The 13,896-nt window shown below is 43.2% G+C and overlaps 1 protein-coding gene across 2 annotated transcripts in view; it reads left to right on the top strand.

Annotated features, from left to right (window-relative positions):
- UBASH3B (ubiquitin associated and SH3 domain containing B) overlaps window positions 1–13,896 on the top strand; it is a 134,765-nt gene that overhangs the window by 115,346 nt on the left and 5,523 nt on the right. For both annotated transcript variants that reach the window (XM_044919445.1, XM_044919446.1), the window contains exons 7-11: window positions 594–726; window positions 1,987–2,107; window positions 2,734–2,856; window positions 4,309–4,401; window positions 5,599–5,743. In XM_044919445.1, coding sequence (XP_044775380.1) covers window positions 594–726; window positions 1,987–2,107; window positions 2,734–2,856; window positions 4,309–4,401; window positions 5,599–5,743 — 615 coding nt within the window. The remainder of the gene's footprint in view (window positions 1–593; window positions 727–1,986; window positions 2,108–2,733; window positions 2,857–4,308; window positions 4,402–5,598; window positions 5,744–13,896) is intronic.

Here is a 13,896-nt window from a genome sequence, read left to right as displayed (position 1 = left end):
GAGAGGTCTTGGCCCACAGCTCTATACATCTGCTGAGGATGGCCTCCTCTGCAATAATCCTGTTTTTAATCATCTCGTGGGAGGTATTATTAAGATGGGGAGAGCAGGGGCTGGGGGGGGGGGGGGGAGGAAGAAGGTGGAATAGGGGGAGAATGGCCATAAGCCTTCCTTGATCATTAGGCAAAGTGGCCGAGATAGTAAGACTCCTCCCTCCAACTTATCAGTTCGGATGGAAATCAGCATGGAAAAGATTAAAGGCAACAGGAATTGTGGGGTTTTTTTTTTCTTTTGAGCCAGAAAAGTAGCTGGAAACAATGGTACAAAACTGATAACTCGTTATTCTTTAGCACGCCTTGGCACCAAGCATGCCTGCCTGTGGCATCCTAAAATCAGGGCCCCATCCCTGCCCGGAGAGACGAACGCATCTATTCCAAGTACAGAAATCCATCCACCCCTGATTTAGTAACTGCAAGACTTCAGTAGAAAACAAGATGTTTCTCTCCAGAAATGGGGTGTGCACCATTGAGCCCAATGGTGACATGCTGATGAATTCTGGCCAAACCAGTTACCGTCTTCCTTATCTTCTCCTGCAGTTCTTACTCGATCTTAAACACATCATCTTCTAACCCACTTTCATTTGGTGATGGTGTATTGGAGAGGCGGCAGTATGAGGACCAGGGCCTGGGGGAGACGGCGCCCCTGACTATCATCTGCCAGCCCACGCAGGTAACACTGACCCTAAGTGAGAGGGCTTGCCCTTGCTGCCCCAAAGGGTTCCCAATCTCTCAGGGAGAAAGGGCACGAAATTATAAAAGATACACAGAAATGTCAGGCTAGGAAGAGTCACGTGGATGGAACAGACAGCGTCTACCGCATCCAGGTCTAGTCTGGTAGAGAAGGTGGCTCTGCAAACATATCATCTGTAAAGTCATAAGGGTTCTATCTATTTCAGAGGCCACTGTGACATTAAAAAAAGTAAGAAGGCTCTTAGCCCAGTGCCTGGCCCATGGTGAGTGCTCACGTATGTCTGAGGGCTCAATATATGCCAGGAACGTTGCAGAATGGAGGAGTGGGAGTGGGGATCATTCTGAACAATAGAGACAAAGGCAAGTTGAGGATCAAGAGACTAGATCACATTGGCTGGAGCCCAGGCTTGAATTAGGGAAGAGTAGCAGAAGAAACGGGAAAGATCATGGCACTATCCCACATATTAACCCTGTCAGGGCAACTAACTGGCAGCAAATGTAAAGTGCTGGTCACACTAGGGAAACTAGGAATAGCCAACGATCAACAAGGAACATAGAAACATCTATAAGGATCCACCCAGCAGTTATAGAACCTGAAGTCATTTGGACATGCCTTTGACTAGACTTGCCTATTTCATCACTCCAAGGGAGCACCTGTCCTCCCTGAACCATTTCTGGGAACACCAGCACGCATGTAGTGAGACAACAGAGCCAAAGTTGTGACCAGAGAAGCCCAAGCTGGGGGAGACTATCCAGCCATATGGCCTCACCACCATATGTTAGAGGTGAGGCAGACACTTTTGTGAGAAAAGTCCTCGCTCCCTGAAGTTGTGGATCAAGTATCCCTTTGGGGGAGGACTGGATGGCCAGCCCGACCTACTGGCTAGCTCTCCCTCGGAGCTGTAACTCAAGTGGTCTTCACGTTTTAGCAGCGGCCAAATGCTACTCCTATAAACGACCCCAGGACAACACTGGTGTGCGCCAGTCTTTGCAACCCTTTGATTTGATAAAACACCTTCAATTCATCTCATCTGAGCCTCAGAACAACTTGTGAGGTCTATAGGAGGAGTCTTAGTGCCCCCATCGTACAGAGAGGCCAATGTAAATCCCAGGTGGTTCCGGGACCCGTCCCAGTCCTACGCTGGCCGAACTTGTTCTAGAGCTCAGCTCTGCTCCTGGCTCCGGGATGTGTTCACTTTCTTCTGTGCTTCCCCCGCTAATAGTCTTTCTCTCTCTACAGCCTCTGAGAGTCAAGAGCCAGCCCGGCCCTCAAAAGAGATGTCTCTTTGTGTGTCGGCATGCTGAGAGGATGGATGTTGTGTTTGGAAAGTACTGGCTGTCCCAGTGCTTTGATGCCAAAGGTGAGTGGTTGGTTGACCTGCTTAACATTGGCATACCTGTCATGGCCTCTAGGGGGCAGAGTCAAGCTACATTTGTCTAGATGGGGTCCTTGAGGGTTGTTCCGCGTCCTGTAGGAAATGCCTATAATCTGTTACGTAAGTCCTTCCTGATGGTCTTGAGTGTTAGGGAAGAGGTTAAGTGTTCTTGTCCCCATTCTATAAACTGGGACACCAGGGGCCAAAGAAGGCAAACGTCTTGCCCATGGTCATTTGGCAGAGGCAGAGACAGGTGTCCTGATTCTGTGGCCAGAATTCCCTCCATTACGTCACACTGCCTTATGTTGGTTCCCTTTTCATTTGAGTGGCGCACCTAAGAGTGAGAGGCTTGCGTATCATACAGTCCTCCTGCTCTAGAGTGTGTGGTTGTTACTGCCACTTAAAAACGATCTCTTGTCACTTTCGTCAACAGAATGCAGGAGCAGATGCCAAGACTCTACCAGAGGAAAAGTGTGCGCTTCAGTGTTTTCTAGAAAGTTCAATTCCATTTCTTTGGCCCAAAAGGAATGGAAATGGGGGGCTGTGAGGATCAGCAACAGAAGTCCTAAGGAAAACAGAAAGTCATCCTTTGTCTGACTTTTTTTTTTCAGGCCGCTACATACGCACCAACCTGAACATGCCTCATAGCTTACCTCAGCGGAGTGGTGGTTTCCGGGATTATGAAAAAGATGCTCCGATCACCGTGTTTGGATGTCTGCAAGCAAGACTGGTGGGTAAGTGTCCTGGAGTGATTGCACAGCCTTTCCTGGCTACTTCTTCCAAAGACTGGTTCCAGTGGGCATGCCAGGACTCTTTCTACGGTTTTCTACAGCTTTCCTACAAGTAATTTATTTCCCCAATTCAAAAGGGGATTTATTACGCAACCATGAAGTTCAGAACACTGTGCTTGGCACTGGGCTGGTTTACCAAAGTGAATGAGGTGTGATCCCTTGAGGGCTGTATGACCCAGTGATGGGATAAGGTCAGCTTCTAGCGCAGGGGTGCAGAGGAGAGAAGCCTGGAGTGGCTGGGTGTAGAGAGGCTGACTGGATCCTTTGAAGATGGTCAGCTCTTCGTAGGTCTATTCCATACCTGCCAGGCAGAGACAGCAGCCTTGTCCGGTTCAATCATGTCACACATTCACTGATCACTTACTTTGTGCAGGGTCCTATGCTAGGTGTTGGGGATCCAAGCGAAAGCCCCCACCCTTAGGGAAACAAACTTTTTTTTTTTTTTTTAAAGATTTTATTTATTTGACAGAGAGAGATACACAGCGAGAAAGAGAACACAAGCAGGGGGAGTGGGAGGGGGAGAAGCAGGCTTCCCGCAGACCAGGGAGCCCGATGCGGGGCTCGATCCCAGGACTCTGGGATCATGACCTGAGCCGAAGGCAGACGCTTAACGACTGAGCCACCCAGGCGCCACCAGGGAAACAAACTTTTAAGTGGATAAATATCATACATCCTGAGTATGCTCAAGAATAAAACTGTGTACAGAGAATTAGGAGAGCGTAATAAAACACACAGAAGAGGGGAGGAGAAGTCACCTGGGCAGAGAAGGAGCAGGAGGGTAGGAAGTGTATGCCTGGTGGGGAGAACAACATAAAGTCATAGGCGTGAGAAATAACATCGAAAGTACTTAGAAAAAAAGCTCTCTTTTTCTAGAACATGGCTTGTGAGCCACATGTGATACGGCTGGTGAACTGGATAAAGACAAGTTCACAGAAGACCTTGCCCCTCCATATTGAGGTGTTTAGACTTTATCCAGTAGAAAAAAGAAGTGTGTTCCATGAGGAAAGTGTTAAAGTATCGGGTGTTGGGATTTACCTCTGTTATCTAAGAATATGACAGGCTGAGATCTTGTTTAGTGCAAGATAAAAGTAAAACAAGATCTCATTGGCACAGTAAACTATCTCATTTATATCACAAGTGTGAAATCAGAGCATTCTCGTGTTTCTGGATCTCTCCTAGATGGATATTTTCCTGCCTGTTAGCGCCACAGAGAAGGAAAGAAAAAGACAAGAGGGGGTCTTCCATATGGGCTCTTTCATGGAAACACTGATGCGGGGAAGCTAAAAATGCCAGCTCTCTGTGAGCCCCCACTGACAAGGGGGTTTGCAGGGTCTGCCTGCTGGAGCTCCCACAATGAGCTCCAGCAAACCGATTCTTTTTTGCCTTCCTTTGCAGGGGAAGCCTTATTGGAGAGCAACACCATTATTGACCACGTCTATTGCTCCCCATCCCTGCGCTGCGTTCAGACTGCATACAACATCTTGAAAGGTTAGACTGGATAAAGGTCAATGAGTCCATCCTTCTGCCTCTAGACAGCCTTACACCTAGGGTATCCTAGACTTGTGGGACATTAACCAATGGAAAGCTTCAAATGTGGAATTCTTAGCCATGATTCCTTTGGAAGATGTCTTTGCAAGCGTCCCCAGATCATACTCTGGCGGCATTAAATGACATGAAAGGAGGTATACAGATCATTTTTCGCTTGAAAATGTAAAGCCCTCTCGGATGAATGGTAGGCTTGTGAAATATCGTTGTCTGGCAATAATTTGGAGCTTACAGAGTGTGATCCTTTTTTTGCAGTGAAACAGTGAAATCATTTCCTCCCACTCTGCTCTGTTTTTGCTTCTTGTTTACAGTAGCAATGGTGCTCCTAAGTATCTACAAATCTTAATCATCCCTGTTTCTGCAGTTAATTGGATGGCTTTGAAAGGACCATTGCTATAAAGATACTCAACTTTCACCCTAAAATCAGGGGAAGCTTGAGTTACAGGGATCTCCATTCTCATTTCACTGGAAGGAAAACTAGTAGAAACAGAGTGGAACTATTCACTTATACCAAACAAATGAATGAGCCAGAAATAGCCAAGCCAATGAAGAATGGACACTACCTTTGAGGCTTCTATTCCTTAGTAAACCAGAATGCATTTATATATTAAAATACTTTATATATTAAAAAACTGGGCTAACGGCAACATAAAGAAAGTTAAACAGGGACAAGTCCTACTCTGAGGGTAATTATTCTTTGAGAAAACACAGGACTTGGAAATACTCAAAACGGGATTTTCTGGTAGAGAAAATGAATAATTTACATGATATTCAAATACAGTATAAGCTATTGTAGAGCAGTAGATGCTAAGAGAATTTCTGAGGTTTCTTAGCAAGGCCATCTTGGGACTTCCCTTAGAAAAAGCCATTCTAGTAGTCACAGAAGTATATACATGATATGGGTAATGACTTGTGTTCCTTTCCTTAAGTCAGAGACCACGTAAAGCCAGCACACATCCTATTGGTGGGGCCAGTGTATCAAACTCATATGTTTGTCACACATGGAAATTAAAACCCCCTTGACCAAACCCACATGCTTCCACCTTGTTTTAGCTTTATGTGGCAACTGGTAGAAAAGAGAATAGATTTACCAGAATTTGTATGGCAATTCCTTCATCTTCATTTTATTTCACGTCTAAGGTTTACAACAAGAAAACCACTTGAAGATCCGTGTAGAGCCTGGCTTATTTGAGTGGACGAAATGGGTTGCTGGGAACACATTACCTGCATGGATACCTCCATCAGAGTTAGCTGCCGCCAACCTGAGTGTTGATACAACCTACAGGTAACCCTCTGAGCTGCTACCTCCCAGAGTCAGTGTGGACGTACTTTTCTATACCAGGTCAGGCCAACTATGGAGATGAAGGACCAGGCAGAGCCCATGGGCAGGTATCCATAGTGGTGGGAGTCAAGTTACGATTTGAAAAACCACAACGAGCATCCCCTCGTACTTAGCACGAGTATGGACACACATTGGGCTTTCCTGACTTCATCAGATCTCTTTCAGTGAATGATAAAACCACTTTGCATTCCAGGATTGTGCACCAGCTAAGGATGATGCAGTTCCAGAAGCTTGTTGGGGGTTAAGGGAAATGACAGGGTCTTGCCTTGGACTGTCATTTTTCAAAGATTTTTAATTCTCTTTATCTTCATTTATTATTGCTGTAACCCCAGAATAAATGTGAGCCACTTTAGGAAAGCCTCTTGTACTCTCTTATATATGAAAGTCATTCACTTAGTGACCGCACATAACAATGATGGCAACAACTAAGCTCTATTGATCATTTTCTGCGTGTCAAGCACTGTGTAATCTAATCTGCTTTACCATCTCCCCATTCCTAGTTCTTTGCTTTTTCCATGAGACCAGACTGTGCTGGGAGTAAAAAGAAGTGTTTAGAGATTGATCACAAATGAATAATCCACATGGAAGCAATTAATGTAACTATATTATTATTGGTGAACTCTCAAAACTGCACTCGGGCGTTTGTAAAATGTCCCTCAGAAGGGATATTCATGCCCATTATAGAGGGGAATTAAGTTCATATTTCTTCAGGCAGAATTTGAAGCAAGTGACCAATATAAATAGCAGTTTCCTCCTTATGATATCCTGTGACCTTTCATTTCAAATACCTACCCAAACCACAAATGAAGCAGTGTGAGCTTCTGGCATGGATAGGAGAAAATATCTTTTTTCCATATTCATTTTCCTCTTTTGTAAATAAAACTTCGGATGACCCCATAAATTAATGTGTGCTACTTACCTAAAGGAATTAGCATGCCTCAAAAATAAAATTAAACCAATCAATCAGATCCCCTACTAATAATTCAATCGAGCCTTGAACAACGTAGGGGGTGAGGGGTGCTGACCCCCACACAGTCAAATTCACATATAACTTTAGATTTCCCAAAAACTCAACTACTAATAGCCTACTGTTGACCATAATTCTTACCGATAACATAGTCAATTAACACATATTTCGTAATCTAACCAAAGAGGCAAAGAATCTGTACTCAGAAAACTATAAAATACTCATGAAAGAAATTGAGGAAGACACAAAGAAATGGAAAAACCTTCCATGCTCATGGATTGGAAGAACAAATATTGTGAAGATGCCAATGCTACCTAGAGCAATCTACACATTCAGTGCAATCCCCATCAAAATACCATCCACTTTTTTCAAAGAAATGGAACAAATCATCCTAAAATTTGTATGGAACAAGAAAAGACCTTGAATAGCCAGAGGAATGTTGAAAAAGAAAAGCAAAGCTGGCGGCATCACAATTCTGGACTTCCAGCTCTATTACAAAGCTGTCATCATCAAGACAGTATGGTACTGGCACAAAAACAGACACATAGGTCATTGGAACAGAATAGAGAGCCCAGAAATGGACTCTCAACTCTATGGTCAACTAATCTTCAACAAAGCAGGAAAGAAAGTCCAATGGAAAAAAGACAGTCTCTTCAACAAATGGTGTTGGGAAAATTGGACAGCCACATGCAGAAGAAGGAAATTGGACCATTTCCCTACACCACACATAAAAATAGACTCCAAATGGTTGAAAGACCTAAATGTGAGACAGGAGTCCATCAAAATCCTAAAGGAGAACACAGGCAGCAACCTCTTCGACCTCAGCCGCAGCAACTTCTTCCTAGAAACATCACCAAAGGCAAGGGAAGCAAGGGCAAAAATGAACTATTGGAACTTCATAAAGATAAAAAGCTTTTGCACAGCAAAAGAAACAGTCAACAAATCCAAAAGACAACCGACAGAATGGGAGAAGATATTTGCAAATGACATATCAGATAAAGGGCTAGTATCCAAAATCTATAAAGAACGTCTTAAACTCAACACCCAAAGAACAAATAATCCAATCAAGAAATGGGCAGAAGACATGAATAGACATTTTTCCAAAGAAGACATCCAAACGGCCAACAGACACATGAAAAAGTGCTCAACATCGCTCGGCATCAGGGAAATCCAAATCAAAACCTCAATGAGATATCACCTCACACCAGTCAGAATGGCTGAAATTAACAAGTCAGGAAATGACAGATGTTGGCGGGGATGCAGAGAAAGGGGAACCCTCCCACACTGTTAGTGGGAACGCAAGCTGGTGCAGCCACTCTGGAAAACCGTATGGAGGTTCGTCAAAAAGTTGAAAATAGAGCTACCATATGATCCAGCATTTGCACTACTGGGTATTTACCCCAAAGATACAAATGTAGGGATCCGAAGGGGTACATGCACCCCGATGTTTATAGCAGCAATGTCCACAATAGCCAAACTGTGGAAAGAGCCAAGATGTCCATCGACAGATGAATGGATAAAGAAGAGGTGGTATATATATATACAATGGAATATTATGCAGCCATCAAAAAGAATGAAATCTTGCCATTTGCAACGACGTGGATGGAACTGGAGGGTATTATGCTGAGCGAAATCAGTCAATCAGAGAAAGACATGTATCATATGACCTCACTGATATGAGGAATTCTTAATCGCAGGAAACAAACTGAGGGTTGCTGGAGTGGTGGGGGGGTGGGAGGGATGGGGTGGCTGGGTGATAGACATTGGGGAGGGTATGTGCTATGGTGAGTGCTGTGAATTGTGCAAGACTGTTGAATCACAGATCTGTACCTCGGAAGCAAATAATACATTATATGTAAAAAAAAAAAAGAAGAAGAAGAAGAAGATAGCAGGAGGGGAAGAATGAAGGGGGGGAAATTGGAGGGGGAGACAAATCATGAGGGACAATGGACTCTGAAAAACAAACTCAGGGTTCTAGAGGGGAGGGGGTGAGAGGATGGGTTAACCTGGTGATGGGTATTGAAGAGGGCACGTTCTGCATGGAGCACTGGGTGTTATACACAAACAATGAATCGTGGAACACTACATCAAAAACTAATGATGTAATGTATGGTGATTAACATAACATAGTAAAAAAACCCCAAATACTTCGTATGTTTTATGTAGCCTATACTGTATTCTTACAGTAAAGTAAGCTAACAGAAAACATAAATTTATAGTACTGTACTGTATTTATAAAAAAGAAATCCACATGTAAGTGGACCCACACAGTTCAAACCCATGTTGCTCAAGGCTCAACTGAACTTCACATTTTGCCCTATCTACCCTATGGCAACTGTTTTTCCATCCTTGGTGGGAAATAGCAATAAATTATTGTCCCCATCCCTCTGGGCTGAAAAGAGGGTGAGTTATTGCCAACACTGGTGAAATGACTTTCCTGACTCACCCCCAGCACCTCCCAGCCAACCTGGGCCAACCATGTCTTCAGTTTCCCCCTTAATTGCATCCTGCAGTTCTTCCCAAGTTCATTTACAAAGTTCTCCAGAATCATTCTGTCTGAGCCTTTCAGTGCACAGGCAGACACACACAGCAACAGAAGGACAAGCAGAAGGATGAACACCAGAACTTGGGGGCCAGGACATGGTCCTTATTCCAGATTTTTCTTTTCTTCTACAGAAAATCAAAATTCAATTCAACCTCTTTTCATACAAGGGGGAGAAAAGGATTAAGCCTCTAATTCTATAAATCGATTGTGAAAGTCAACATTAAAGCACATGAGAGGCACAGCTCCTAGAGTTAAAGTCCCTCTGAAGTTAATTATGCCAAGTGTGCCAAATTTTTGAAGCAAGTAGTGATGCCCAAATGACTGAATAAATGTGGTGGGCAGAGGGCAAGAACTGAGAGCATATTATACATCAAGCAAGCACCACTTAGAGAGTCCTGTTACCTTGGAAAAAGAAGGAGTGAGGATGGAAGCAGGTTAAGGAAAACCAGCCTGGTGACTAATACCCAAGCATCATCCACAGGCCCCAAGACCGAGCCTGGGGGCTGGGTGCAAAAAGCATTCCCAGTCTTAGGGAGTTGGGCCAGAAGAATCAAGGCAGAAAAAAACAAAATATACACCATTTGGATAGGGCTTCAGAACAGGGCTCTAAATAGGGGTGCTAGGGGAATGGTATGCGGATGGGACATGAGTCTGGAGTGTTAGAAGGGCAATGAATCATACTTTATTGTGGGGCTCAAGGCAGAAGCCTGCACTATAGCCTAGGTCAAAGCGGGGTGGGGAGTAGAGTGTGTACCGGGGAGAATACTGTTCCAGGGATGCTACCTGAGCACCCAGTGCTCTGAGTTCCAGGTCTAGCTGGTGGTTGGAGGCCTACCTGACTCTGAGTACAGTACATAGGTCCTACAGTTATGGCTAAAAACATGGTGCATGCTGCAGACATGGGTGAGGAAGCTTGGACTCTGGCCTACCCCCATCAGAACTAGTTCAACCATGGAAGCCTTTCATAGGTTCCGCTTCAAGGCAAGGACTGCCAAAGGCAAGAACTGACCTGGAGAAACTGGATCCCAGCATCTACCTGCTCTTCACTTATACAAATGTCAAACATTACAATGTCGTCCCACCATGGAAATGATTCCCTGAGCCATACAAGGTGGCCTTTTGTCACTGTGCAGGGCTCCTAGGAGACCAGGTGATGTAAGTGGTAATGGAACTGGATGAGAGGTGGGGATGGAAAAAAGAGTTTGGTCCAGAACAATGAGGTCCATCCCTAAAAGTGGTGATTCATGTCTCCCTCTATCCCCCAGGGTGTTGTGAGACTCAGAAGGTTGTTTCCTAGGAGAAGTATGCTTGCTGAGGGAATGTGATTTCGATGAGCATGGGTTTCCTTCAAATGGAAGGGGATGGCACTGAGAATGCCATTCTTCTTCTCTGGACAGTAAACCTAAGGGCACAGAAGGGCAGCCTTGAGGGGGCACGCTGTCAAAGGCCATCCAAAATTCCTCTGGGTTTACAGGCAGTGATCTCAGACCCAGATTCAAATCTAGGGCCTAAGAGCTGCTGATGGTATAAGTGCAGGCAAGTCATCTCTAGCCTTTCTGAGCCTCGGTTTTGTCAACCACAAACAGGATTTGCAAAAGTGTTGCTAGGAGGGCTATGTTCAAAGCATACAAGTAGGACACTTCACGCAGAGCCTGACACATGGGAACCTCTCCGTAAATCTTTGTAGTAGCAGTAGCAGCAGTAATGTATTCTGATCAAGAGGCCATGTGAATTCACTTTGAGGACTCACAACCACCTCCATCCACCATCCATTAAACGCCAACAATGAAAGACAAAATAAGACAGGAAATATGATATAGTTGTACTCGAAAACAAGATACACTTCTCATAGACTGGCAACTCTAAGTAACAGAGGAAGATGGGAGCAGGCAGAAGTGGCTGAGATTGAAGACATGCAGTGTCACCAAGATGGGAGAGCCCTGCACTGATCATAGATCAATCTCTCATGCACCTTTGTACACTGTGCATAATTATCATTTGCACCAATAGCCTGCTCACCCCAACCACACACTGAGAGCTCCTTAAGCACAGAAACTGGGTTCTCTTCACCTCTATGTTCCCTGAGCTTTTCCTGTTTCCAGGTATATGGTCTGTGTTCAAAATAAGAAAGAAAAGGAAAAGACTGATGAAGATTTCATTATGTCACAAATCCAGCAGACCTAATACCTGCGTTGAAAATCTACCCTTATGGGGCGCCTGGGTGGCTCAGTTGGTTAAGCGACTGCCTTCGGCTCAGGTCATGATCCTGGAGTCCCGGGATCGAGTCCCGCATCAGGCTCCCTGCTCGGCAGGGAGTCTGCTTCTCCCTCTGACCCTCCCCCTCTCATGCTCTCTCTCTCTCTGTCTCAAATAAATAAATAAAATCTAAAAAAAAAAAGAAAAAGAAAATCTACCCTTACAACTCCCCAAACTCATTTTACAAGGCCAGCATTATCCTGATACCAAAGCCAGATAAGTACTCTATAGGAAAGAGATAAGGACTCTATAAGAAAAGAGAACTACAGACCAACATTCCTAATAAATATAGATGTAAAAATTCTCAACAAAATATTAGCGAACCAAATTCAACAGCACATTAAAAGAATCATACACTGTGATCAAATGGGATTTATCCCTTGGATGGCCAGGATGGTTCAACATACAAAAATCAATATATGATATACTGCATTTGTAGAACAAAAGCTAAAAATCATATGAATATGCTCAACTTATGAAGAAAAATCATTTGACAGAATACCCCATCCATTAATAATAAAAATGCTCAACAAATTGGTAGGGAAGGAATATACCACAACATAATAAAGGCCATGTATGACAAGCCCACAGCTAACATCAAACTCATGGTGAAAGACTGAAAGCTTTTCCTCTAAGATCAGGAACAAGGCCCACTTTTACCACTCATGTTCAACAAAGTAGAGAGGCCTATCCAGAGCAGTCAGGCAAGAAAAAGAAATTAAAGGCACCCAAATTGGAAAGAAAGAAGTAAAATGTCTTTGTTTGTAGATCATATGATTTTATATAGAAAATCCTAAAGACTCCACCATCAGACTGTGAGAACTACACGTTCAAGTCTCTCAAACTACTGAGTTTGTTTGTGGAACCACAAACTCAGTAAAGTTGCAGGATACAAAAATCAACATACAGAAATAATTTGTGTTTCTATGCACTAACAACACATCTGAAGGAGAAATAAAGCAATCCTATTTACAATAGCGTTGAAAACAAAATACTTAGGAATAAAATCAATGAAAGAGGTGAAAGATCTGTACACTGAAATATACAAGACTGCTGAAAGAAACTGAAGAAGACACAAACAAATGGAAAGATATCCCATGTTCATGGATCAGAAGAATAATATTAAAATGTCCATACTACCCAAAGCCATCTATAGATTAAGTGCAATCCCTATCAAAATCCCTATGGTGTTTTCCACAGAAAGAGGAAAAACAATCCTAAAGTTTGTATGGTACTACAGAAGATCTTAAATAGCCAAAGTAAACCCGACAAAGAACAACAAAGCTGGAAGCATCACACTTCCTGATTTCAAACTGTACTATAAATCTATGCTAATCAAAACAGTATGGTACTGGCATAAAAATAGACACAGACCAATGGAACAGAATTGACAGCCTAGAAATAAATCCTGAAATACGTGTTCAACTAATATTTGACAAGGGAGCTGATAATACTCAGTGAGGTACGATAGTCTCTTCAATAATGGTGTTGGGAAAATTGGATAACAGCATGCAGATATACCAGTCACAAAAATTAACTCAAGATGAATTAAAGACTTGGGGTGCCTGGGTAGCTCAGTTGTTAGGCGTCTGCCTTTGGATCAGGTCCTGGGATCGAGCCCCGCATCAGGCTCCCCGCTCAGCGGGAAGCCTGCTTCATCCTCTCCCACTCCCCCTGCTTGTGTTCCCTCTCTCTCTGTCTCTCTCTCTCTGTCAAATAAATAAATAAAATTTTTTTAAAAATGAATTTAAAAAATGAATTAAAGAATTAAACATAAGAACTGAAAGCATATAAAGTGAGACTCCATCAAACTAAAGTTTTTGCAAAGCAAAAGAAACAATCCAAAAAATGAAAAAGCAACCTACAAAATAGGACAGCATATTTGCAAATCATATATCTGATAGGGGGTTAATATCTAAAACATATGAAGAACTCCTACAACTCGATAGTTAAAAAAAAAAAAACCTGTTTAAAAACGGGCAGAAGAATTTAACAGATATTTTTCCAAAGACGACATACAAATGGCTAACAAGTACAAGAAAAGATGTCAATGTCACGAGTCATCAGGGAAATGCAATTTAAACCCACAATGAGATACCACCTCACACCTGTTGGAATGGCTGTCATCAAAAAGAGAAGAGCTATCCAGCGTTGGTGAGAATGTAAATTGGTGCAGCCACTACGGAAAACAATAGAGAGATTCCTTTAAAAATTAAAAATAGAACTACCATATGACCCAGCAATCCCACTTGTGGGTATATATTCAAAGGAAATGAATACAGGAGCTCGAAGAGATATCTGCACATGATATCACTCATGTGTGGAATC

This window comes from Neomonachus schauinslandi, chromosome 11 (genome assembly GCF_002201575.2).
Source record: "Neomonachus schauinslandi chromosome 11, ASM220157v2, whole genome shotgun sequence".
NCBI classification, from domain to species: Eukaryota; Metazoa; Chordata; class Mammalia; order Carnivora; family Phocidae; genus Neomonachus; species Neomonachus schauinslandi.
Note: the sequence above shows the minus strand (reverse complement) of the source record. Positions and strands in the feature narration are given on the sequence as shown.